Source organism: Rhododendron vialii, chromosome 10a (assembly GCF_030253575.1).
Source record: "Rhododendron vialii isolate Sample 1 chromosome 10a, ASM3025357v1".
NCBI classification, from domain to species: domain Eukaryota; kingdom Viridiplantae; phylum Streptophyta; class Magnoliopsida; order Ericales; family Ericaceae; genus Rhododendron; species Rhododendron vialii.
In genome coordinates this window covers 27469996-27497689 of record NC_080566.1, presented here as the reverse complement: position 1 = coordinate 27497689, position 27694 = coordinate 27469996, and the positions used below count along the sequence as shown (strand labels likewise).

At 38.7% G+C, this 27694-nt stretch overlaps 2 protein-coding genes across 7 annotated transcripts in view; both read left to right on the top strand.

Moving 5' to 3' along the window:
- LOC131303774 (uncharacterized) overlaps positions 1-8951 on the top strand; it is a 47704-nt gene extending 38753 nt beyond the window's left edge. The window contains exon 7 of the mRNA XM_058330770.1: positions 8309-8951. The gene's annotated coding sequence lies outside the window, so the exon portion shown is untranslated. The remainder of the gene's footprint in view (positions 1-8308) is intronic.
- On the top strand, positions 1904-27694 carry LOC131303773 (phosphatidylinositol 4-kinase beta 1-like). Of its 6 annotated transcripts, XM_058330765.1 has the most exons (17): positions 1904-1997; positions 2110-3959; positions 7106-7297; positions 7409-7457; positions 9946-10078; positions 10226-10748; positions 14557-14637; positions 14724-14846; positions 17870-17939; positions 19378-19475; positions 19559-19663; positions 21132-21185; positions 24706-24849; positions 24948-25001; positions 25114-25188; positions 26540-26623; positions 26711-27694. In XM_058330765.1, exons 2-17 carry the CDS (start codon positions 2385-2387, stop codon positions 26810-26812), a joined length of 3462 nt encoding a protein of 1153 aa, XP_058186748.1. In that variant the 5' UTR covers positions 1904-1997; positions 2110-2384; the 3' UTR covers positions 26813-27694. The 6 variants fall into 6 exon arrangements, 4 of the variants coding, with proteins under 4 accessions (XP_058186748.1, XP_058186749.1, XP_058186751.1 ...); XM_058330766.1 differs by having other exon boundaries at positions 1981-3959; XR_009192189.1 differs by lacking the exons at positions 1904-1997; positions 25114-25188; positions 26540-26623; positions 26711-27694 and having other exon boundaries at positions 2017-3959; positions 21116-21185.

Here is a 27694-nt window from a genome sequence, read left to right as displayed (position 1 = left end):
CACAAATGAGAGGAAGGGGGAAAGGGGGGGGGGGGGGGGGGGGATTAAACCCTAGAGAGACGAGATGAAATCGTATAAGTAGAGAAAGAGAGAGAAGGGAAAATGGGGTTTTTGGTTGAACGATGTCATGTTAATGAAAGGGCAAAATTGTCCACTCTAGTCATACTTACTGTGTATTGGTGATTTTGTATGGAGTGTATTTGTGATTTGGAGAGTGGAGACCATGAAAGTGGTGAATAAGCCTGGTCTTCATCGCTTGCCCGTGATTTTCTTAATTCGTATTTGATCCCTTGTATTTGAGTGAAAGTCATTTAAGACCTACTCTTATTCAAAAAAAAAAAAAAAAAACTCAACAGTTCCAGCTCTTGACTTCTGAATTAGCGGACGATGGAATTAACATTCTCCCGCTTGCCACGTATGAAACCTTTTTCATTAGAGTTTTAAAAGATTAACAAAAGGAGTGCTTTAATTCGTAATAGAACATACTATTTTGGTGACAATAATAATTTGTGGTTAAATAAGTTACCAACGTGAGTCATAGTGGTTCTACATAAATATGTGATCACATGGTCACTTCCATGTACCACAAAATTAGAAACATGTTCAAGATAGATAATTTGTGACGAGTGCAATTAAAAGTCCAACAATAAAGTCTTAGTAAAAAATATTGTATGTGTTGACATCTTATAACATGCATCAAGTAACAATGTGACACTAGACTTAAACATAAAATCAATAAAGGAAGAGAGAATGATACGATTGAGAGCATGCATATAAGCTAAGCTTACAAGATAAACATATGGAATAAAGTTTCTACAAACTGGCATATTGGGTTAGATGTTTACCCATGAGCGTTGACTGTTCCAACTCACAAAGCTGTCACGTAGAGCACAATGAGTCATGAACAATTTCAAAATATTATCAAGTGGTTAACGAGAGGAATGGTGGTGTTTAAGAGAGGAATTGAAGTCGAAAAAACAAAAGTGGCAGCATATATGGTGAATGGGGAGCATCACACTTAAACAAAATTGAATTTGACCAATTCCAAGTCAATATCACTAACTCCAATGCTAGGTGCACAACAATCCAAACACAAATCCTCACATACACGTGGGTCTCGTGTGTGGGATCCACGCTTATGTGAGAGACTATGTTTGGTATTGTGTTCAAATGGTTGTTCACCTAACATCTTTGCATCTATAAATAGCTACCAAGTCTTAAAAAAAAAGAAGGGTCGTACACTTTGTTTATACTACTTTACATATTTATATTTCAATATCTAGTTGTAGCCATAGATTTAAGTATCAGTAATTATAACAGTACGCAAGATTAGAAGTATCTTAATTTTAGGAGTAGTTTACTTGTAATAAGTTCAATCAATAACATAACAAAAAAACATTGAAACCTATCTATTTTCTTCATTTCTTTGTTTTTATGGTTGTCGAATTTTCTTAATTATTTTGTGAGAAAATGGAGTAAATTCTTAGAGTCATACGCCCAAATAGTCGCTTAATTTAGATCAATTAAATTATCAACACGGATGAATTGTACTATGGTGTGGTAGCTAAAGAATTTATACTAATTTATACTCCAGTTGTCTTTTTTTAAATATCAAGCTTTGTAATTTCAACTTATTAAGAAAATATCATCATTACACTTTTAACATCAATTTTTTACCTTCACTTATCAAAATTATCCTCCACTTTTAGCATTAACTCTTTACCTATGAACTTTTCAAAAGGACAAAATGATAATTGTACAAATTTCTACACATTAACTTTTCTAAATGGTCACTTATTAAGGGATTATCTAAAATAGAATACTAGACTCAATTGAAAATTGGAGATGCTATTAAGAAGTCTTGTAGCTTTCAATTGAAAATTGTACAACCAAGAGGAGTAATTTGCCACAAGTATCAAACTCTAGGGTTTCCTCTGTTAATCGTCGCCACATATATTCAATTTCTACGCGATCCCAACCAGCCCAAAATCGAGCAGGTACCCTCTCTCTCTCTCCCTCCCTCTCTCTCTCTCTCTCTCTCTCTCTCGTCGTTGTCTATATTTCTGTTTGCTGTTTTTTATGCTTAATTCGCATGCTTAAACATGATAGGTTTTCGGGCCTAGTAAACAATCACTCCTTCAAAGAGTATTCCCATGTCCGATCCACATACCAGGAGTGATTCAATTTAACGCAGACGCACTAGTACCATTCCTCTTAGCATTTCTTTGGTGGGTCCTTAAGCAGTTGCTTTCTAGGGTTCTACCCCGGGCCGGCCCTGTACTTAGGTATAGCTTGTTGAAATTGAAGTTCATTGGGTTGTTTAATCGTCCATTGAGAAAGAACAATTGTGGTTTTGGTTTATGATGGTTGATTGAGTATAAATAATGGTGAGGCTTTTGGGATTGTCTCGGTCCGAATCCGAGCCCAGGGAAATCACTAGGACCACCCCAACCAGTGACACATCTGGAGGAGATAACGGGTGGCTAATCCGGTTCTTCGATTCTGCTTTCTTTTGTGAGTGGATTGCTGTTAGCTATCTTTATAAGCATAATCACGCGGGGGTACGGGACTACCTGTGTAACCGAATGTACACGCTGCCGTTATCCGGCATTGAGAGCTACTTGTTCCAGATATGTTACATGATGGTTCACAAGCCCAGTCCGTCGCTCGATAAGTTTGTCATCGATGTTTGCTCAAAATCGCTTCAGATAGCGCTAAAAGTGCACTGGTTTTTGATGGCTGAGCTTGAGGATTCGGATGATAATGAAGGGATCAGTAGGATTCAAGAGAAGTGTCAGATTGCAGCGACATTAATGGGGGAGTGGCCCCCGTTGATTAGGCCCCTGAATGGACCTGTCAGTCCTGTGAGCAAGAACCAAGTCCTTAATAAGTTACTATCGTCAAAACAGCGGTTATTGTCCTTGACATCATCGCCACCCACTCAAAAGTCTTTATCCTTCTCCCCTTCGTCCGGGAACTCTTTGCAGCAGGATGATGGAGGTGGGGGTAAAGCAACCCCTGAGGAGAACAAGATTTTCAAGAAATTCATTCCAAGTCCGAAAGTAAGAGATTCATTGTTTTTCAGAAAGTCAGTGGATAAAGATGAGGAGGAACCGGAGAAGGATGGTTTCTTCCGAAGGCTTCTGATAACTAGCAGGGATGAGGATAGCAGGAAATCAATGGATAAACAGGAAGAGGAATCAGAGAAGGATGGAGGATTCTTTAAGAGGCTTTTGAAGGATAGTAGGGAGCCTAGGGATGAGGATGCCAGGAAATCTATGGATAAACATGATGAGGAGTCAGAGAAGGATGGATTCTTTAAGAGGATTCTGAGGGATAGTAGGGACGAGGATAGCAGGAAATCAATGGATAAACACGAAGAGGAGTCGGAGAAGGATGGCTTCTTCAAGAGGCTTTTGAAGGATAGCAAGGGGGATGAGGATGAGGAGCTCACATCGAGCTCCGAAGGGTTTTTCAAGCGGTTATTTCGTGATAGCAAAGGTGATACTGAAGAAAAAGTAGTATCAAAGTTGGCAGAAGAGGATGAAAAGGATGGGTTTTTCCGCAAATTTTTCAAGGACAAAAAGGATGGGAGTGGCATAAACGATGAGGAAGAGAAAAGGTCAAAGTCTGCACAAGATGATGAAAAAGAAGGATTCTTTCGAAGAATTTTTAAGGAGAAATTTGAGGACAAGAAAGACGCCAATGACAGTACGGATGACAAAGGCAAGGGGCAGATCAATGGTGAGGAAGAAGAATCTTCTGATTTTTCTTTGTTTCGGAGATTATTTCGGGTGCATCCAGAAGATGCGAAGATTACAGCAGGTAACGAAGTTACTAGCAGTGGCCGTTTTCTTGAAAGCAGTCCAGGGACAGAAAAGTTTTTTCGGAAGCTTTTTAGAGATCGTGACCGTACAGTAGAAGACTCTGAACTTTTTGTGTTAAAGAAGCAGAAAGAGGTCAGTTCACTTTTTGTTATCTTTTCCTTTGTCCTTCTCAGTTCATCTGATCAGTTGTTTACGGTAGTCATGCAATAAATATTGCTAAGATTAGTTGTTGTTATCTCCTTCCAATGAGAAAAGGATGTGGGTTAGGTCATTGGTTTGGTCATAATGGTCAGGTTGCTTTCTAGTTACTGTATGTTGCCATTTTCTGGATTATGTAGATTGTATTGAGAATTTGAGATTCCTAAATTGTATACACTTTCTTAGGAAATGCTTAGCAAGTTCCCTTCTCTTTATAGATAATGAGCTTTTAGCTAGGTTGCAATGTAATGGAAGATGTGATCCCATGGACAGCGATAAATCTCTAAGGAGATAAATCAAGATAATACAACAATAACAATACCCGTGAAATTCCCAATTGATGGGGGTAGGTATGGGGAGGACTAGAGAAGACCTAACCTTTGGCAATATCTATTCCAATATATGAAGGGAGAAGTCCTTTTGGTGTGAACAACTTTTGAAGCTCTGTCACAAAATTAATCTTTTACCTTTACTTGTTTAGAGTTCTATTGGGTGGTACTCACAAGATTGAGGAGTTAATGTAGAAATTTGGGTGGGAGGGTAGCGATGAGGGGAGGAAAGACATCTTGGTTAATTGGGTGAAAATTTCCCTCTCTAAGTGCAAGAGGGGACTGACCATGGGCCACATTGTTGAAAGAGTACTGCACTAATGGGCAAGTGTCTATGGAAGTTCTTGTGGGAACTTAACTTTTTTTAGCACAAGATTATTGTGGAAACTTTATATCCATCTTCACAACCAATTGGCAACGAGTGGAGAGGTCCCGGATGTTATCAAGTGATCACCCATTCCACTCCCAAGCAATGTGGGATTCATTTCCTTAACATCCCCCCTCACGTGCAGCCGCGTTTGAGGTCTGTCACGTGTGGCCACATTTTATAAAATTCACAATCCACATGGTATCAGAGCGGGGCTTGTTCCACCCCACAGTTTATAAAATTCATAATCCACACCCCGCGATGCCAGACTAGCGAAAAGGCTACACGATGATAGGACCCAAAAAGTGGCCACACGTGACAGACCTCAAAACGCGGCTGCACGTGAGGGGGGATGTTAAGGAAATGAATCCCACATTGCTCATGTAGAAACTTTATATTCATCTCACAACCAATTGGCAATGAGTGGAGAGGTTCCAGATGTTATTAAGTGATCACCCATTCCACTCCCAAGCAATGTGGGATTCATTTCCTTAACATCCCCCCTCACGTGTAGCCACGTTTGAGGTCTGTCACGTGTGGCCACTTTTTGGGTCTTATCATTGTGCAGCCTTTTTACTGGTCTGTCGTCGTGGGTTGTGGATTGTGAATTTTTATAAAATGTGGGGTGGAACGGGCCCTGCTCTGATACCATGTATAAACTTTATATCCATCTCACAATCAATTGGCAATGAGTGGATAGGTTCCAGATGTTATTAAGTGATCACCCATTCCACTCCCAACCAATGTGGGATTCATGTCCTTAACAATTATCAAGAGAGAACAGGAGCTACATGATAGAGGATGGTTAACTTGTAAGGTCTATTGGGTTTCTCTCAGTTCACTCCTTTCTCGTGGGCATTGGGGAGTTCATTTGTCTTGGGAGGATGTTTGGAGGTGGAGATTGCATTCTCCCTTGTTTCTGCAGATGTATGTGTTAACTAGAGCTTTAATTGTTTTGAAGTCCTTATTGGATACATCTCCAACCAGATGGCTTTCCAATTCGTTGAGATTTAACTGATCATGATGTCAATGTATTGTTTCATTATTGACAATAGAATGTCTTTGTTCAATGCTTGTATTGATCGAAGGTTGTGGACTCTTTCTCACTCTTCTTTTTTCCTGCTTATTTCTTATCAGTCATAATTTTGGTAAAGTAATCGATAATCAAAGCGCACTGAACTTTGTCCTTCAAATAATTATTTCAAGTCCTTGTGTCCCTCTAACGGTAAAGAATCCACATCACAGGAAGCTTTTTACCAGAGGCATGGTTTGAAGGTCAGTTACTGTGTACACTCTTCATGGTTTGTTGTGTATGGGGTCCAATGAAAGTGTGCTATTTAAACCTTGTGAATGGGATCAATTCCTAGCAAGTGGAGTGGTAGGCACCATGTACTCCCATGCATTTGACACGGGTTCAAACCTCACTATTTACAACTACCTAAACTGACTGTGCTGTGAAAGAAAAAAGAAAAGGATAAATTCCTAGCGAATTGAAAGCAGTTTGTAGCTTGTGATGTCTTTTGTATTTTTCTAGATTTTTGGTGGACTTCTGTATTCTCCTTTGGCTTTTTATTGGTATCTTCTTCTCTTATATCAATAATAACTGTTAAGCTAATTAAGTACAGGTTAAGGCCGAGTTTCTTAACAAGCATACAAGTAGCACCATTCATTCCCCACCTCAAGGACTCTATCTTTAAACGAGCATCATAATTGTGACTTAGGAACTTCAAAGATACGCTTAATTGTTATGTGCTCAAACGTATTGGCACTCACATGAGAGGAAGGTAACATAAACATGTGAAAGTGCATAGGTGACGTAGGAGATATGCATAGTAATGCCATGGCAATTACAGCAACAGAGCCACTTTTAAGGAGTGTCCAATGTGTTATGACCGACACAGATAAGAATTCTCCTTAGAAAGCATATGTGCCACTTGCCTTCAGTTGGCAAGCAATTGTGAGATGCCATAAAATTAAGCAAATTCTGCGAGAGCTTCTATCCATCTAAAGGTGATAAAAGGACCTTTAATCTCAATTTGTGAAAGACAAAAGTTGCACTCTTTGTAACATTACCTAGTAAATCAAATGAAAAAAACATTATGCATATGTGGAAAACAGTATACAACTTTCGGAGTAGAAGATTGTGGTACAGAGAGTGCTAGTGGTTTGACTTGTGAGAATTTTCAGTCCCTTGGTCATGCAGTGAATGTGCAGTCTACACTGTTTGTGCGTTCCTTGCTTTTTCTTTTTTTCCCCTTCTTCAGAATATAATTTTGATAGCATTTCTTGTGAAGACATTTACTGTTAGTTATCTTTAATCTGGACTGAGACATATAGCTACTCGGGTGGTGCTCTTGTTTGTTCTTACCAAGTACTATTTGCAGAAGCGCCCTGGCTCGCCAAAGCAGCAGAATGAAAAGCCTAATGCTAAGCCGCCACTCCCAAGTAATGCTGCATCACAGTTTCGCAAAGGAACGTATCATGAGTCACTTGACTTTGTGCAATCACTATGTGAGACGTCATATGGCTTAGTTGACGTATTTCCTATTGAAGATCGTAAAAGTGCTCTTCGAGAGGTTGTCCCTACTTTCACTTCCTTTTATGTTGCCATGCTTACATTGTCCGCCCCATATCTTTTCCGTTATTATCGGCTACAAGTACTCATTATGCACTTCTTGTGTTTCTAGTCACTTGTGGAGATCAATGGGCATGTGGCTGCTGCTCAGGATAGTGGTGGTATGTATTAAGTGCATGGGTTTTAGTCAATGCAAAGTGCTTATATTATGTTATCGAACGCGTGGTAAGGATATTGTTGCTGCCATAGCCAAAAAAAAGAAAAAGAATAGCAGTTAAAGAGGATATCGCTGTCTGTTTTAGTGAGTTTTAACTATCGTTAAGAAAGAAAAGGAAATGGCAGCTTTAGTGTTGAGTTCATGCAATTGTTTCTATTCCCTAACAAATCATTTTTTTGAATGCTTTGTGTGAACTTCAGAAATACCATTGTTTTGCTTGTGGTCTGCCCTTTAAGAAATGCCTTTGTTTTGATTAATAGTAACTCCAAAGGAGTGTGTCGAGTTCTAGTTTCTTGTTTTTGTTATTTTGGTGGACCTCTAGCCCTCCTTTTATTTTCTTGTACCTTTTGCTTTTCCTTTCTGGTAAAAATTATTGGCGGTGAAAAGGCTTGAAATGTGTGAAAACCTTTTTCTTGTGATGTCATTTTTGTTTTTATAACTCTTTTTGGGAGTCAGCAAAGAGGATTTTGTGGACCTCATTTCTTTCAAAATAATTTTACTGTTCTTGTTTTGTGTGCTTGTGGGGACGTGTTTTATTATATGTCGTCTTTTGAAGTTTTTGTTAGTCTTATGAATGTGCTCTTTGATGTCTCATGATCCGGGGCTAAATTTTCACTCGTTTTTAAGTTTAGACAAACTGTCAAAAAATTCATGAATGGGTTGTTTAGATCATCTCCAATAGTCTCTGTCAGTTACCAGTAATCCCAGAGGCTTAAGCTGTTAGAGAATGGTCCCAACAATGTATTTCAGGCTATACACATCCTCCCTCAAGCGCAGCCCTGTCTTGCAAGTGGACAGTGTTCTAAAACTCGGAAATACTCGGCGAGTACTCGGTACTCGGTGCCTAGCCGAGTAGAGTTAGGGCTACTCGGTGGAATTACTCGGCATTACTCGGCGAGTACCCGGCGAGTACCGATTACTCGGTAAAACGAGATTACTCGAAAGTGGGGAGAAAATCGAAAAAAAACTGAAAAATGGGGTAAAATACATAATATGTTAAATTTGAAGGGTCGTTAGTGTAATTTCAGTATAGTTTTATACTTACCCTAATCGAGTGAACACACCAATCAAGCTACTGCTGCTGTTCCTCTTCTTCTTTGAGAAGAAGAGAAGGAATAATTGACTACTAATTTCGTACTTCGTTTCATTTGGTTTGAATGTTGAACTTTGTAATTGACTATTAATTTCGTACCTGGTTTCATTTGGTTTGAACGTTAAGCTTTGCAATGGACTAGTAATTTTGTACGTAGTTTCATTTGGTTTGAACTACGAACATTGAACTTCTCATTATGCATTATGAATATCATTTGGGGAACATTTAAAAAAAATATTCCAAGTAATTTCTACTCGCCGAGTAATCGCCGAGTACTCGGCCTACAAGGTACAAGGTGGCCGGCCGAGCGAGTACCGAGTACCGAGTTTTAGAACATTGCAAGTGGAGATGCAAATTTCATAGATGAAGCGAAATAGAATACGAAGGAGAGAAGTAGAATGCAAACAGGGGACAAATGCAAAGAGAGACTTGAAGCCAAGACCTCTTAAAACCTGAGCTTTGATACTATGTTAAGTTACTAGTAATCCCCAAAGCTTAAGTTGTTGGAAAATGAGCCCCACAATGTATATTAGGCTATTCAACAGTCTCTGCTATATCACTTACCATTCCCATATTTGGCATTAGCTCTTCAAATGGCTTTCAAATGGTTTGCCATATCACCTGGCCAATTAAGCAATAATAAAACATTGTTCCATACTTGGCCCAAAGTTACGCAATTGCCAAATTTTGGCACGGTTCTTCTCTCTCTATCTCTCCTGATGGGGTTCACATATAGCATTTCCTTATCATATGGTGTGAATAAACGTGAACTAATGATATTAGCACCATAGGAGCAGGATTGCTATATTATAGCCTTTTTTAATGCTGCAAAACTTGGAATGGCATTCACATAATAGAAAAACTTTGATTTCCTTGTCTCTTAGCTATTGGTTCATGGTGCTTTATACTTTGTGAAAAAATCGTTGAATATCAAGAGAACAAAATTTTTTGTTGAACATCATTGACCGTTCATGCCCAGCAGGGAAAAAGGAAAATTGTAATCAGAATATTGGTGGTGCAAACACTTATGTAGGTCCATTAATAGGTATCAATAGTATTATTAAAAAGTCTAGAGTCTAGCATTTTGCATTGCTTGGTAGTATGAAGACTACTATTGGGGTAAGTTACCTGACAGGAATACTGGTTCTTAGCAATTAGCATATTTTATTTTGAAATCCATTGATAGGTAAGCTGAGGTTCTAAGCACATTTTGGAACCTTGGTGCTTATTTGGTCAAGATAGTTGCTATTTCATTACTTTATCTTGTCGGTATGCTTGTAAAATAGATCCTGATAGTTTACTTGGTAAAAGTAAACAATATGTCCTGACAATGCTGCAGGAGTATGCTTTCCAATGGGGAAGGGAATGTATCGCGTTGTTAATATACCAGAAGATGAGGCAGTTCTTTTGAATTCCAGAGAAAAGGCACCTTACTTAATCTGTGTTGAAGTTCTGAAAAGCGAAACACCGAGGTAATTATGTGGATGTGGAACTTTAACTCTTGAAGGGAGTCGCCGGTCTTATAAATTACAGAAGTTAGGATGTACTAGTTCTTTTTGTGAGATGATGCAAACTGATACATCTTGTCTTTCCTTCCATTTTCTTTTTCTATTAAGCAGCAATACAAAGGATGTATCACATTCTCACAAGCTTTCCAGAGGAGGAATCCCATTAGCAAATGGGGATGCACTATTGCCAAAGCCTCCTCCATGGGCCTATCCTTTGGGGACTGCACAGGATATGTACCACAGTGGTTATGACAGGATGTCAAGCTCAACTTCTCAAGCAATCGACCAAGCAATGGCTCAGTTGTGGGATGCCAAAGCAAAATTTGTTCATGTCAGTCTTTCTGTGGAGCAGCAATTACCTTGTCAGGAAAAGAGAACGCCAAGTTTAGAATGTGGGACCAGTTGCAGTGGTCTTCAGCCTGGTTCAAGTCCATTGGAGGTTCTATCCTGTAGTTGTGAAGGGAAAGGCACATTTCATATGCCAAAACGAGAATCTGGTAGTGATTTAGAATGGGTGAGGGTTGTATTGACAGCAGATCCTGGTGTTAACATGGATGACATTGTCGAGCAAGAACCACCCCGCAGGAAGGAACATCGCCGTGTTCCAAGTACAGTAGCTATTGAGGAAGTAAAGGTGGGCCTTTGTTTTGTTATCTGTACTTATTTTGCTGCCACATTGCCATGGTTTACTTACAGTCAAATTCTGACAGTTCATTTTATACGTCTCTTTACATCTGGCTTTGTATGTGTTAGAGCAACTCCAATGGTAGTTGGTATGTGTTAGAGCAACTCCAATGGTAGTTGGCATTTGTTAGAGCAACTTCAATGGTAGTCGGAAAATGAGTATACTCATTTCCATAATTTGGCACCAAAAATGCTTTTGTGCCAAATTATGAAACTGCCTCTCCGGTGGTTGGTTTTATTTTAGAAAGAAACAGTTCCAAATTTAACCAACTTTCCCTCCACCTCATTTTCCCCTCCTTTCTCAACCGCAATTCAACTACCTAACCCGTTTTCAACCACGTTCTCAACCCCCAAACAGTTTCAAATTAATTTTTCCCCAGTTTTTGTGAGTGGGTCGTCAAACGCAAGCAGTGCGTGGATTTTTTTTTCATCTCTCTCTCTCATCGTCAAACACAAACCCCTCTGTAAATCCACCGCCAAACCCCTCTCTCTCCACTGACAAACCCCATCGCTATCTCACCCCTATCGACTCCTCCGATCAACCCCGCCCCCCTCCTATCAACCCCACAGAATTTCACCTCTTGCAATTTGGACCGATCAAACCTTGGTTCACCAACAGATGAAACCATTTTCCGGCTACAATCGTCACCCACAGATTGTCACCATTCTCTGGCGAGATTTTCCAGTTTCCGGGCAATTTTCTAGATTCCGGCCATTTGCAGGTATACTCTGGTTCGAGATTGGTAGATGGCAGTTGGGATTTGGTGAGGTGGCAGGGTCCAAATACAGAACCAATTATCCATTTGTTCCATTTTCCAACCAATTTTGACTCCCCATTGGAGCTCCTAGTTGAATTTTCCCCCCTGTAATATTTGTATAGAACCAGTTATACATCCCCATTGGAGTTGCTCTCACTGTTTATATGTATTATGCTCCATATGTTGACCATGTTAGATATTATTCACAGTCCATTCTATGTTTCTTTTCACATCTGGTTTTATGAGTGTTTACTGTCTCTATATAACATGGTTCACAAAAGTAATTCTGATTGGCGATATTTAGGTCGAAACTTCCGCTGAAAGATTTTCATCTTTCAGTTATTAGCATTTTGAGTAGTAGTGGAAGTAGACCACCATGTTCCAGCAGTGCGCCTAAAATATGGTGTAGTTGGAGTCTGCAGCAGTATGGAGAAGAAATACTGGTTTTATGACTTCATCTAACTTTTGTGATCTTAGCTGTCTTAAAAGGTTCAGGTGTCTAGTATAATAGAAAAGCCTTACTACGATATGAACACGCTACTGTAGCCTTTTGCTGCTTTTTACCTAAGTAGCAACAGGCAATGCATTAGCCATGTCACAGCATTTGCATTGTCGAAATTTTAATTATATGAGAATGTTGAGATAGATGTTTGGTACTACTTTGCGAGATAGAAATGGAAATGAAAACCTTAGTGGAATGGTAGGGGTAGCACTGATAGAAGATAGGATTGGAGAGAATAGATTGAGGTGATTTGGATATTTCTATCATAGATCTGTTGATGCGATAGTTGGGACGAGTGATACGGTCATGATTGATGGTAGCACTAAGGTGACGGTTGGGCCAAAATTGATTTTAGAGCTGGTAGTTTGGAAGGACCTAGGTTTCTTGGAGATTTTGAAGCACAATGGGTTCGACAGAACTCAATGGGGACAACGGGTTCAGGTAACCGACACCAAGTGATTGGGACTTAAGGCTCGGTTTTGCATCTTTTGAAGAGCCACACAGCTTATTCCACGTTAGCGACTTGGATATTCTACACATGGAATAATATTATTGGCTGAAGCTCCTTCAAGTTAAATTTTCTTTGAAGTTGCAAATCTGGTCGGATATTTTGTTGAGTTTGTTGACTAGTGCTCTAGCGTGTAGTCCGGCCACCTCATATGGTTAATTGTGACTTGAGAGTTAGAAATAGTCATTTGTGGCAATGATTCATTTATGTACATATGTATGCTATGGATTTTAGACCAAGGGCCTGCTTTGAGTGCTTACCTCTTCGCCTTAGTTATAGATGAATTGATTAGACATGTTCAGGAATCAGGATGATATCCAATGGTGCATATTGTTTGCGAATGATATTGTATTAGTATAAGAAATTGCAAGGTGTTAATGCTGAATTAGAAACTTGGAGTGAAACATTGGAGTCAAAAGGATTTATGATCAATAGGAGTAAAATGGAGGACATGGAATGTAAGTTTAGTGGTAGTCAAAGTGCTAGTGTTGATAGAGAGACTTGTCACTCTCCAAAATCAGGAGTTACGAAGAAGCGAGTTTTTAAGTATCTTGCCAATTGTTATCAAGGATTGAGACATTATAGAGGATGTGATGCATAGAGTTCAAGTTGGATGAGTCAAGTGGTGGCAGTGCTTCAGAAGTGTTGGCTCCTAAGAAACAACTTAAGAGTAAGATGAGTGTAGCAGAAATGAGAATGTTGAGATGGATTAGTGGTAAGACTTGCAAGATAAAATTAGGAACGATAACTGGTAGACCTTGTCCCATATTGGTTAATTATAGACCTACAAAACTAGTATATGAGCTTGGCCGGCCTCTCCACTCATTGCCAATTCGTTTTGAGTTGGATGTTTGGTAGGGGTAGCACCGATAGAAGGAGAATAGATTAAGGTGGTTTTCACATGTCTATCGTAGATCGCTAGATGTGTTAGTTAGGAGAAGTGACATTGGTTCAGACCTGTGGTAGAGGGTAGCATTAAGGGGAGAGGTAGGCCATAATTGACTTTCGAGGTCATAGTTCGAAAAGATCTAGGTTTGTTAGATACACGAAACCCAATGCCCTTGACAGTGCTCAGTGGAGAAAATGGATTCATGTAACCAACCCCAATTGATTGGGACATAAGGCTCAGTTTGGTTTCGTCTAGAAAACAAATCCAATACCCCCATCGACGGGAGATTACATGGGTACTGTTATTGTTGTTGTTGATGTTTGTACAACAAATGTTTATGTTCTACATGTTATTGATGTTCTACGATCAATGATTTTGCTTTTTCTTGTTCTAGATGAGTAAGTTGATACAAGTGTTTGATGCTGACATGCTGTATGACTAAATGATTGCTCTTTCTTTAAATCATTAGATAAGGTTTTTTTTTTTTGTCACGATAGATAAGGCAGTTTATGGTACGAGTTTAGGACTTCAGGCAGATCTGAGTTTGTTTGGATTCTGTGATTGGGTTTTTGGGATGTTTGGGCTTCAGGCAGAGCAGAATGTCTCTCTTCTAGTGGATGTTTTTGTTGTGGTGCTTTAAGTCCATGTACCAGTGTCATGTTTACTTTTCGCTATCACATTATTTCATGTGGGCCTTTTAGTTTGCAGTTCCCGGCTCTTTTTGGTTTTATTTTGACTAGTGGCTTTTTTCCTTTAAGTTTGCGGATATATGCTCCGAGGCATTGGGACTATACATGTGTTGATGGAGTATGTCATTGATATAATTACTTTTGTAAGCATGTTGAGTGGATTAGCGATTTGGCAAATGGTGGTCTCCCATCCAAAAAATGAAAAGAACAAGAAGATGAATATAATAGTGAAAAAGTTATTTTCTGGTGGAAGTGGAATAAATTTATGAAGTACTTTGGAGCTTTATCGAGTGAAGCATTTGGAGCTTTCTGATTGATGCTTCACCCTTTAACAGAGCACTTCAGAGCTTTCTGAGCCTTGTAGTGCAATTGATATTTGTCAAATGAAAATCGCCGTGTTCATCTTTTGCAGGCTGCCACATTAAAGGGTGAAGCACCTCCTGGACTTCCTCTGAAAGGGGCTGGTCAGGATTCCTCAGATGCACAACCAAAGGTGAGCACTTGCTGAAAGTTGGAACATCTTTTCTTTTGCTTTTGCTTGTTGTGTTGAATCTGACTGATGGGCCTCATTTGAAATAGGTTGTGAATGGCGGTGGCCCGAAAGCTGGTGATGCATTATCTGGTGAACTTTGGGAGGTAAAGAGAGAGAGAATACGAAAAGCTTCGGTTCATGGAAAATTACCTGGTTGGGACTTGCGCTCCGTAAGTTCTGGGTTTATTAACTCTGCTATCCCCCCTTTTTTCCTTCAGTGTCTGGTTTGTGAAACAAGCATGTTTTTGGAGAATTAATGTGTGTACTTGTATAGTTCCAATCTGTAATGCTTGTGTGTTAGTAAACAATTTACATGTTAACAATTCGTTTAGTCTTATGGAACTTAAATGCTGCATTTTTCGGTGTCTTTTCTCCATTATGTTTTATTTAGTGTACCCATTTATTTGGTTAAGGTTCCGGTGGGTGTGGCCAACAACACTAAGAGAAAACGATCAGAGATTTATGTGGAAGACATTATGATTAACTGGGAGGTGGTCTCTCACGTAGAGGTATCAAATGGGTCTTGCCATGCTGACCTTATTTCCATACCTTATGTGCTTCTTGCCATGCCTAGCCCAGCCCGTTAATTAATTGTGTGGTGCCATGCCATGTAAGAATACTCTAGGCCCAGCCTGGCCCTGGGCACACTACAATGCATGCCGCATTGTACCTATCTCATGTTGTGCCCGTATTTTGCCTAGTCGCGCCTTGTTATGGTCAAAAATAAAAACCTTGAACAAAAATTGCCTATATTTTTTTGAGTCTTGAAACATTAAAAATTTCAAATAGCTATCACTAAATAACATAATAATCTGATTTCTCACTGTTTCATTTATATTATCATGAGTTTGCACTTCTATTTACATAATTTGAATTGTGCATCTTGGTAGAAGTAAAATATATAATGTTTCAAAACTATCCAAGTAGTTCAATTGATTCAAGAAAGAACAAATTTCACTTTTATGCAGTTAAGGTAAGTTTAATGAGTTAATCTTATTTCGAATAAATAAATACAAACGATGCATCCATGCCTGTGTTGTGCTCGTGATTAACTGCGTCGTGCCATGCTGAGTGTTCCAAAATGGCAGCCCAGCCTGGCCCACGTAAGTGTTTGTGTTTTGTCGTGCCAGCCCAAATCGTTCCGTGATGTCCTTTTATATGTGTCGCGCCTATGCTGGCCTGGCCCAGTTTACACCTCTACTCTCAAGGCGATTAGTATGGGATTGGGATTCTTGACGCTTGTGGAAAAATTCATTGGATGTTTGGATTGGGAATGTCTGTTTTCATCCATTGTTCCCTCATTTGCATAGCTTTGTCAAGAAAATTTTGTTTCTTCTCTCACTTTTCCGGATTCCACATTCTCATAATTTTCCAATTGCTTTTAGGGTGGAGTCTTTTTTGGTTCCAATTTCCTAGAATTTCATCTTTTTAGTGATCTTATGTGGGGTTTCATCTGACCGGATGCTGGTTTGTATCTTAGTTACACAAAGCGGGGGTGGGGTGGGGACGGGAGCGGGAGCGGGGGTGGGGACGGGGGAGCGGGTGATCAAAGAAGTGTGGGAGAGCCATTGGGTGCGGTTAGGAAAAATTATTAAAATTATAAATATATATTGGGATTTTATATTGTTAAATGTCAATATAAAAATATTATTCTACCACATAAAATATTACTATTAAAATTATAAGTTTCTAGTTACATTTCAACATTTTTATTGAAGCACATGATTACACAATAGAGCTCTTGTGCATGTTAAGTAGGCGTAAAAGTTAAAGGCATTAGTATGACTCTAGAAGGTTAATATCAGATGTGCACACCAACAGGAACAAAACAACTTTAAAGGTACCAATTGTAGCTTGAAACGTAAATCTCTCAACCATTTTTTGGGTGTAAGTTCCCGTACAGGTAAGGAACGAGTTCCCGTTGTCATTAGGACAAGTTTCTTGGAGTTTCCTTCGACGGGAACGCGGAAACGCGTTTCCGTCGAAGAAACGTGGGCATAGTTGAAGGTTCCTGCAGCTAAGGTTTGTATCCAACCTTTGAACCTACCTGAATCTTGAGCATGCAAGGTTCCAACATTTCGTTCTTCAAGCCTTAATTCCCAGATATAGTCTTTGTTGCAGCTATTGCTATTCCATTCCAGTTGGATACTGTAGGCCGTACCACTTTGTTGAAGGCTTGGAGCCCCATTTTTGTCAAGTTAATAGGGCTATAGGTTAAGCAGAGAAGTGGGTGCTTCTGCTCCTCACATCAAGCAAGGAAGGATGTTTTGATATTAAATTTGGCCGGAGTTATTTACCAAGCTCCATATGCTATTTGAGTTTGTGCGGATTGGTTGGGAAAATCTTTTGACGTATTGGGATTAAGGACTTGTTGAGTTTTCAACATTATACACAAGTCAACTCACAAGAATAAGCCAAGAGGCCTTTGGCGCAATGGCATCGGGGGTGCACTTAGGTGCTGGAGAAAGGAGGTCAGGAGCTCAACTCCTCTTCCAAGGTGCTAATCTAACTATTCTAACAATATTGACTTTCGCCAATAGGAAAAAAAAAAAGAGGAAACTCACAAGAATAAAAAGAAAGAAAAAGAAAAGGGTGCTACTCTTTCTCAAAGTCATTAATTTAGTATCAGCAATTTGTTTTATTTGTTTTCTGAATTTTAAACCCGATGAAAGATGTATTGTAGTTTTCGGATAGCTGAAACTAAAACGAATGCTATGTTTGGAACCTATGGAAAGAGAAAAGAATGAAAGATAAAGAAAGGAAAGGAGAGAGTTTTAAAGAAAGTGCTATCACTTTTCTTTGTTTTGTTTTGAGCAAAAAGGAAAGTAAAGGATAGGGAACATAATTGTTGGTTGGTATTGAAAGAAAAGCAGGAGAAAAATTCTTTAACTTAACCAAGAAATGTTAGAACGAAAAGAAGAAAATGAGAATATTTATTTCCTTCCGCATGTTTTTCTTTGCTCTTCCCTTGTGATTTCCAAATTCTATCTGAATTAAGTACCAAACTGAGAAAGAAAGGGAAAATTCTCCTTCTCTAGGTTCCAAGCACTGTAAAACTGGTAGTTGATGTTCAGGAAGAGGATTTGTTGTCATAATAAGTAGCCATCTGTATTCTAGTTTTGCATTTTCTGAGAATGGTGGATTATATTGTATCATACAATCATTAATCCTGTTTTGTGTTTTGGTTCTCTAGGCTATTGTGAAGAGTGGCGATGATTGTAGGCAGGAGCATCTTGCTGTACAACTTATTTCTCACTTTTATGGTAGGTATCTTTTTTATTCCTGACAAGTTCATTGGGTTTGGAGAATGGTTTAGTATTTTTTGTTTGCGTATTTCTTACTTTATAATGAGAGCTCTTGGCTATGAAGCTCCATTACAGGTAGCCTATTGGTACGGTACTGTGTACTTCGGTATGGCAAAGCCTAAAAAAACAAGTTCCGGTATGGCTGGGGTAGCTGTGACTTATACACATTGCTATACACATTGTAATTTACTCAATGCATAACTATATGCCGACAACAAAAAACAAAAGAAATTAGCAACAAGCCCAAGCACTTCATCTTGATCTAGTTAATGTTAGTTAAACCTTGTTCATAAGTTTACCTTCTTAGGGATGGTCTGATCTATTTAGAATCTTAGATAATGTAGTTCGTTTGTAGGGCTACTGTTGGGCCAGAATATGGTAACCTGCTTGATAAAATTGGTAATCCCTCTGCTTGTCATTTTTGTAATACAACTCCAAAGAGGTACTCAATTTAGATTGAAATTAAACTCAGGTGATTTTTTTATTTATTACGTAACTTCAAAGACAAGCATTATCTTCTTCATTCATGCATGTCCCACCTCCACTTGTTGTACTTAAACTTGGCAAATTTCCTGAGTGCAAATTTGCTTAACTTTGTGTACTTGAGTTTTAACAGATGCTAAATCATACTGTTAAAGATGCTATACCCAAACTCAAATGAGTGACATAATTAGAAATGGCTTAGTTGTTACTTTGTTAAACTTTCGAAGCCTTTTTAATCTCCATGGGCTTGTTCGTTTTGGGTTTTGAAGGAGGTTTGAGTGAAGAGAGATAGATAGAGAAAATGTATTGGGGACCGCCGTGCCCAGGGGTTTTAAAGCCCCCAAACGAACAAGATCCATATCTTGCCACCATTAGCAAAATTAAACCTGCATCCCTTGCCATACACATTTTTCTTCACTACTTTCATTCTGGTGTTTAGAAATCGTAAAATTATTTAGTTTATTCAGTTCTTTTTCTTTTTTCTTTTTTAAAATATCTAAGTGCCCTTCCTTTGGTGCATAACCGCATTTTTTCATGGCAATGTAGGCTGAAGAAGACAATCTATCTTGAGGATTTTATTACTGAGCTGTTCTCCATCTTGAACAGCCCTGCTCCATTAGGGATGTGATTTGGATCTCACCCTTATAGCTTTTTGGGTATCTTGATCTCTTGGTTTAGAACTAAAACTATACTAGGTCTACGAGTTATTACGAGACCAAAGGCATGGATTACGACTGCCTTACCAATTTCACCAGAACAGAATACAAAACCATGGCGTCTTACATAATAGTGTGTTTGTAGGGCTTTTATCTTGAATGTCTTGACTGATTATTGAACCATGTCACGTAATACGTATAGACCTAAGTATTTTCTTTTAGAGGCTAAAAGGTTTTATCATTTTTTCTGATTCCAGATATATTCCAGGAAGCAGGTCTCCCTCTCTGGTTGCGCCCTTATGAAGTCCTAGTTACTTCTTCTTACACAGCACTGATAGAAACCATTCCTGATACGGTAAATTTGGACGTTTGTTTCCTCAGTGGATTTAATACAAGATAACTTTGATATTACAATGATAGCATATGAATTTTTTGTAGGCCTCACTGCACTCTATCAAGAGTAGATTTCCCGACATTACAAGTTTACGGGACTTTTTTGTTGCCAAGTATCAGGAGAATTCTCCTAGTTTTAAGCTTGCTCAGGTAAATGAATTTGGAAAGTAGTAGATCTCATTGCAATGTGTAGCCATTAGCATGCACATTCTTTTCCAAATGTCTTGCCTCCTGAAGGTATCTTATTCTACTATATTTTCTCCTTAACCTTTCTTCTTTCTTTTTGATGTCACATGAAACACTCTGGTTTTTACCTTCTTCGATGAAAACATATTATTCCAACTAATGAGTAAATAAGTGGAGAAGATACCATTAACTTTTCCAGGTGCCAATTTCCTAGCATCATGTTTATGTTACATCTTGGGTATGTATACGTCTTTGTGGTAATTGAACTATCCAACCAGCCAAACAAGAACGAAATAGTGTGGATGGAGCTTATAAAAAAGTCATGTAGAAATATTAGGCAGAGTATTCTTGGTATGTATACGTGCATTGTTGAGATAATTGAATTATTGAACCAGCCCGACATGAACGAACTACAAAATTTATAAGATGGAGCTTATGAAAAAGTTGTGGATAAATATTAGGGAAAAAAAAATCCTTTTCTCAAACCTAATAATCTTTATCTTATCTTCAGCCTATTTGTTATGCTTAAACATTGTCAAGTCAACTTGAAATCAGCAATAAATTAATGCAAAAGAATCTTGACGTCTGACAAATATCATAGCTAGGGTAGTGACCCCCTCTGTCCCCTGATGTTGGGACTGGTCCCTTTTGTGAGTATCAAATTTTAAAGGAAGGACTACCCAACGAGACTCCTGCCGGTGTAGGGTCTTGGGAAGGGTTTGATGTACCAGCTTTACCCCTGCAAGCAGAGAGGCGGTTTTTGCGAGTCAAACCTGTGACCCCCAGGTCACATTGGGTACCATTGCACCTGATCTGCCCTTCGGAGTTTCAACTTTTTAAGGAGATTGTAATGATTGCACTTGAATTCAAATTTAAAGACATCATTTCCATCGTTGCTCCTTTATTCTAACTACTTTTGATGGATTCCTAGACATTTATAAGGGATAATTTTGGAAAACCCCCTATTTCATACCTTTTCAAGAAACACTAGCATCTTGGGACATCCCAAATGGAAACTATGGAATAATTGAATAACATTAGGGGCCAAGGGAGTATAAGGTTCTTAGTGGACATAGGCAAGCTGAAACTTCATGGCCAGTTAACGACAAAGAAATGGATATCTGCATCTGCTTGTCTGTACTTTTTCCTTGCTATAGTATGGGAGGCAACTGATAACTAATTTTGTACCAAATTAATCTGAACTGTCTTGTTCGAAGCAGCTATGTATTGGGAGGGCCTTGGATCATCTGTCTTTTTTTTTCCAATGCACAAGAACTTCCTAAATTCTGGATAGATATTTGTCCTTAAGATGTTGATGTGTTTTGAGAGTGGAAATTCAGAGTTATCTAAAATAAAGGGAGTGAAAATTGATATTTATTCTTGTGGAAAGGGGATTTATCTTCTTGTTTTGACTAGGCAATTCTTGTTACAGAGGAACTTCGTCGAAAGCATGGCTGGCTATTCCCTAGTTTGCTACCTTCTCCAGGTCTCTCTCTCTCTCTCTATCTTGATCTCGACATACAGATACTTGTACTGGGGACAGTGGTGCAAGTTTTGTGTTCAATTAAGCAACCTGGAAACACAAAAGTCATCAGTTTATGTTGAACATACACAACCAATGGACATGCATTGGATGAATAGTGAATACATGCCTTGCATTATTTTTTGATCTTTCTTAATATGTGAATCCTATTTTTTCTTGGTGGTCTACATATATTGTATGTTGTTTTGAGTGGGTATTTATTTTCTACTGACTCATTAATATGTGAATTCCTTGTGTTTTCCTGGGCCTCTTATGATTAGGTTACTGTTCTTGTTATTACAGAAAGTCTAACTACAGAGACTTTGAGCACAGATTACAGTGTGGGGCCCACTACGGATCCCACACAAACGATCGGAGAAATGTAAAATATTTTTTTGGGTGTCCCTGCGAGAAATCAACTCAATCTAATACCTATAGGTGCTCGATCCAATCATCTAACTTTTTATCTTGAAATCTGAATGAAAAGTTAGATGATTGTATCAAATACCTATAGGTATCGGATTGAGCTGATTTTTCGCGAGGCCTTCAAAGAATGTTTTACATTTAATGAACTGCTCGGGTCGTTTGTGGGGGACCTGTAGTGGGCCCTACATTGTGATTTGTGCACAAAGTCTGTGCAGGTAGCAGCTCTCTTTAAAAGATGAGATTAAACAGGGTGTATAACACGGTGAAATGGGTAGCATTCATGGTTGTCTTATTACTACGTAGGAGTAATGTCATGGGTATTAATTAGACCTTAGTGTCATTACTATCCAGCAGTTGGACATGGTAAAACATGTTACCTAAATTTAAACCAAAGCAAAAATAAGAGGAATAAGGTTTCTTTGGTGGCATAAGATCTAAATGTAGAACAAACTCAACAAAGAAAAATTGCAGATAGTTCTATTATTACTAATATTCTTGATTAGTAATCAAGAGGCCCTCTAAAAGAGTGAATTCGTTTTTGAGGGAAATTAGGAAAATAAAACGAATTTCATCTTCATGGACGTTGATAAGATTTTTCTATTTAGCAGCACCTTAGGATGGCATAGCCTTAAGTGAAGGGTGAGGTTCAAATGAATTTGATCAAAATCGTATCGATTGGTTGGAAGGCTTGATGGTAATAGTCATGTAAGAGTGGTTACTTGGAAAAATTGGACAAATGATCTGCTCAAGTACTGAATAAAAGGTAATTTAAAAGCCCCTTCTCATTTTGAAATTATTAGAGCATCTCCACTGATACAAGTGACCCTTTTTTTTTTCTTTTCGATAAATGGCTTTGGCTATTTTTGCAAGGGAGTTTTTTTTTTGGGGGGGGGGGGGGGGGGGGGGGGGGCAGCACTATTGCAGTTGTATTTTGAGAGCAGCCACTTTGTGCATATTGCCAAAGGTTAGGTCTTGTGTCTAATCCTCCCCCGCCCATACCCCCAATGGTTGGAGACTACATGGGTTATGTTGTTGTTGTAGTTACCCAACTAGTGGAGATGCACTTATGCTCGCTGTGGCAAATTTTGGCTGTGGCAAGAAATTTTCCAAACCTGTGGAGACTCTAAGAATAAGCAACCTCTCTTGATTAGACTCGAGTCCCAATTACTGATTTATATGTAGTTTATAACTCTTTAACATTTTGGTAATATAGAAACTATTTTTGTGTACTGACTTTTAGGTATTCAACCTTCTGTAAACTTAGCAGTATCCTTGGAAATTCCCAATATAGGAATAGGTTTAGCACCTACTGCTGAATTGTCACTTCTTGTGGGGATCTAAATCCTTGAAGAGTGGGGTTCCTGTTGAGGGTTGAGAATAGCACATCCGGCATCCCAAATGAGGGAAATCAGGAATAGGATTCCTATTTAATCTCTGGATTCCTGTCGCCAAACATAACCAAAATAAAACGTGGCTTCACTTTAGTTGCCTATTTTTGATGTGAAGATGCAAATAAGAGAAGTTGAGGAGAACCAGTGTAATGGAAGCATGGTATTGCTTTTCCCTTGTACTGAGGTACTGCAATCTGGATACTGGGCTTTGGTTGGCGAAAGGTATTTAAAAGAAGAACTACAAAACATAGGCATGTACATCGTCCACGGTCAAGCCCGTGTTTTTTTGCAGGTGGACATCTGTTGGTTGAACCCAAATCTGAGTCCTATCCTTTCTTTCAACTGAAGAAGCCTAACGTGTGTTGGTTGAAATCAAAGACAAAATTCTAGTAGACAGTCTGTTCTTAGCTTGAGAGGTGTCTCTTGCGACTTCTAAAGTGGAAGTATCAGCTTCCATTCCCTGCTGGGAAACTGAAACCCAAAAAGAGGGTTGTCCTTTTTTATGGGTGGATCCCACTGAGACTAAATGGAGGTCCTACAAAGTGTATGCTAAATAGGTTAGCAATTAACTTGGAACACCTTTCAAATTCTTCCACTTAACCATTCCTGTAGAATCTTCATTTTGGATTGCATGGAAGAGTTTGGAATCATTCCATCCAAGCTCAACCTCGTAGTTTGGCCGCTAGACAGATCAGTACTTAAATCTTGTTGGTTTGATAGTCAATTCCTTTTTTCTCCTGTCCAAGTACTTTGGGTCTGTATTTCCTGTTATCTCAATGTGCTTTGGATGTGTAGCCAAGATACATAAAATCACTTTGCAGGCTATATACTTTTTTAGTTACCGCAGTGCGACACCGGGTGGGCCCCTAGAGTTTAATTTTAGTTGTATCTTGGGCTTATGAGTTGGTTTTCAGATGTTGGATTCTTGCTGGGAACATGTGATGTAGGCATCTTGAGAGTTGGCAGGATGTGCTCTTTTGTTGTTCTTGGTGGGAGTTTCTTGTGGGTTGGGCTTATGACTTGGTGGGGGTAGACAAAGAACATTGATTTGTCAGGTGGAGTCCTCCTAAGTTTAGTTAAAGCGTATTTTAAAGGTTATATTTGGAAGAGAAAATATGTTCACAGGACATCCTTCATTGTATTCAATAATTATGCGGACTTTTGGGTAAAGCTCAATTAGGTTTTTTTTTTGGCTATTGTATGGGTCCACAGATACACGTGTCATGCCTCTGCATTTTTCTGCAATTGCTCCTTGCTTTTTCTGAAGGTAAAACAAGCAAATAAATAAATAAATAAATGTTGAGAGCGAGCATAAAATTCCGGTGGGCTTGAATCTTATGATACCTGCAGTAATTTTAGATGGATATGGATCAATTAGCAACTTATTCGCTTGGTTCCCTAACCTCTTGAAAGTTAAAAGATTGCAATTGTGGTGGTAGTAAATCCATGTATGTGCAAATTGTTGAGTTTAATCCATCTGGAAATTTCTTTTTATTACTAGCTAGAATGTTTCCAGAATAGGAACTTATCATATTGCAATTTATAATTTTGTTTAAGTGTATAAGGGGCATTGCCTACAGGTACAGGGTCTTCTGGTAAATTGGAATATTAGATAAGTAGTTTTCGTGTGTGCCTCTGTTTTGAAAGTTCTTTTAGTTGTCGTCTAGGTGAAGGATCGGCATAATGGAAACCTTTTGTTGGATGAAGAAGGTCATATTATCCACATTGATTTTGGCTTCATGCTCTCTAATTCGCCTGGAGGTGTCAATTTTGAGAGTGCACCATTTAAATTGACGCGGGAACTACTTGAGGTAAGCAATTATGGCATGGGATGTTTTTAGCATGATAGATGTTTTTTTGTCAGTTTTGTTTGATTCCTTAACAATCCATGACTATGGCATGGTGTTAGGTCATGGATTCTGATGCTGAGGGCGTACCAAGCGAGTTCTTTGACTATTTTAAAGTATTTATCAATCTCTCTCACCTTGTTTAATTTTTCAATGTTTTGACTTAAACCAGACATGAATTCTACTTTTATTGGTAGTGATTATTTGTCATCCATCCTATGTGTTCAGGTGTTATGCATTCAAGGTTTCCTAACATGCCGTAAGCATGCAGAGCGCATAATTCTCCTTGTTGAGATGTTGCAGGTAACTCAAAGTTGTATTTTCACGTTTTTCCTTGGTTTCATAATTCTAATTGATCATACTGCCAAAAAATGGTGTACCGAGATTCATATTTCCAAATGCGCTGATGGGTCCACAATGGAGTGTAAGTATTTGAGATCGAACTTATACCCAATCCAAAATGAAAGATTCTTGAAACGACTCTAATTCTGTAATCGTTGTGTAAAGTTCTTAAATATAACGTGCATGAAGATCTATTGGACTGATTGATTTTATTTACTACCCAGTATATTTTGTTAATATTTAGAGTAAGCAATGTAGTCCAGGTATGTAGGTGACAGCTAGATTGTTGAACCTCCAGGGGCATGAGGGATGACAGGCGTTGCTAGCAATGTCAGGCAGCAGCCTAAATATTACTTGTAGGGCTAAACTGTTGGGGGGAAAAATAGGTGGTTTGAATGTAATGTTTTCCTTGTGGACTATGGTAATTAATTTATGCATTGGGATCCTTTTTGTGTTTAGTCCGTGAGAAAGAAATTGTGGCAAAACATGTCTTCAGAAGTAGAAAGTAAGATACAATAAGGAAATTAAGGGAAGAATAGGAGAGAAGTATCTTTTGGCATGTTAAGAACCAGAAGTAAGTCACCGGTTTTGTAGTTATTCCTCTCTCTGTGGGGAACAGGACGACTAAACTTCAATCTTGTTGGGCATTTAAGAGGCATATTATTGATGCTCAAGAGCCCAAAAGAAACTTCCTGTATATACTCATATATTAAGTAAGCCTTTCAGACATTTTCCTAAATATTTTCAAAGTTTGTTAACCAATTAGGACTCAAATTCCATATAGTAGATAGTGCATTTGGCAAAATTCAGGTTACCCTTTGTGGTTCAAAGATAGTGAGTTCACTCCCATATGATTTCGGACTAAAGTGCAATATCAACTCAGTAAACGACGAATATAAAATGATCTCTTTGTGTCTGGAAATAACAGTAATGGTTGAGAATCAGCCATCTTGGAAACCAATATGCATTACGAACTGGCCGATAGGCAAGCTTTCCATTTCCACCGTTATAATGGGGTGTTATGATGTCAGGAGGCCCGAAAACCAGTATGTACTCCCATGGCTCAATTTTTGAAACCCTATTAGTAATATGTGATTAGTTGAAGTTAGAGGCCCATGGCTATGATTGTATTTCTCCCTTATTAAGTTGATGACATTGTAGGGGTTCTTTGTGTTGAATCTTAGCGATGTTTGTTGTAGCACATCGCATTGATTTCTTTCCTCATGAAATAGGCAGAACAGTTGCTTTACTATATCAATACATGCAACACATGGTTAGCTCAAGTTAGTTATTTTCTAATGCTTTGAATCAGGATTCGGGTTTCCCATGTTTTAAAGGTGGTCCTCGGACATTTCAGAACCTAAGGAAACGATTTCACCTAAGTCTAACAGAAGAGGTTTGATTTTTCTCATTCTGTCTCTTAAACGAGCTGTAGCTTTTTACTTCTATGGTTAACATGCTAGTTTCTGGTGATTTCTGGCAGCAATGTGTGTCCTTGGTGCTTTCTTTGATCAGCAGCAGTTTAGATGCATGGAGGACACGGCAGTATGATTACTATCAAAGGGTGTTAAATGGCATATTGTGATATAGGATTGATTTCCACTTACATGATTGTCCACTTGGAAAAGCCAGATCCTAATTCTTTCCACTAAAGAAAATGCATTCGAGTGCGCCATTCGATAAAGAGCAATTGATATCTTATTTTATGAATGGATGGGCTTCACCAATTTTTGTCAAAGAGTTAAAAGGACTACTGATAGCAGATTTGGCATGTCTTTTATCAGCGAGAGGGATTTGGAATTGTGAAAGGCAGAAATAGCTGGGTGGGGTCTACCAAGCCAAAACGAATTTGGCAGTTCGTTTCCATTTTCTTTATTTGTCATCTGCTTTATTTCAAGAAGGAAGAGTGCTGCCGGGTGAAGGGGGATTAACCTCAGATTTAATTTTGAAGATGGTATGCTGCCCTTGTTGCCATCTTTTGGGCTACACATACTGTACAGAGTGATTACACTGGAGGGAACATTTAGATGGGAGAGGACGGTTGGCGCCAGGTTTTACAGATGATCAATATATTTGTTACAGTCGGGTGTCCGGAACAGTGAAAGGGATTGCCAGGTTGTATATCTACCTCTTCCTACTATACTTAAGATAAAAGGTTTGGATACATGTTATCATAGGAAAAGCAATACGCCAATTCTTCTCGGTCTCCATCTCCTGACAACATCTGTCTTGGAGCTTCATTCACAATTCTTCCATCGGTATTTGCTAATTGCTCAGAAACAGCAATTGATTGTACTATGTATAGTTTTTCATTGATTGCAGTTCTCATTAGTGCAATTTTTTGCGGTGGTGTTTGTCTTGGCTTTGATTTTGGTGGTATATTGATTTGTGATATCCATTTTTGTACCTTATGGCAGTGTAGAAGTCATTACAAGTGCATAATATATTCCGCAAAAGAGTTCTTATA

Bases quoted from the DNA above. Each gene is read 5' to 3' on its own strand.
- LOC131303773 (XM_058330765.1), top strand. From the start codon at position 2,385: ATGGTGAGGCTTTTGGGATTGTCTCGGTCCGAATCCGAGCCCAGGGAA. The intron at 7,298-7,408 runs GTTGTCCCTACT...TTGTGTTTCTAG, and splicing joins GTAAAAGTGCTCTTCGAGAG to TCACTTGTGGAGATCAATGG. The intron at 25,002-25,113 runs GTATTTATCAAT...CTATGTGTTCAG, and splicing joins AGTTCTTTGACTATTTTAAA to GTGTTATGCATTCAAGGTTT.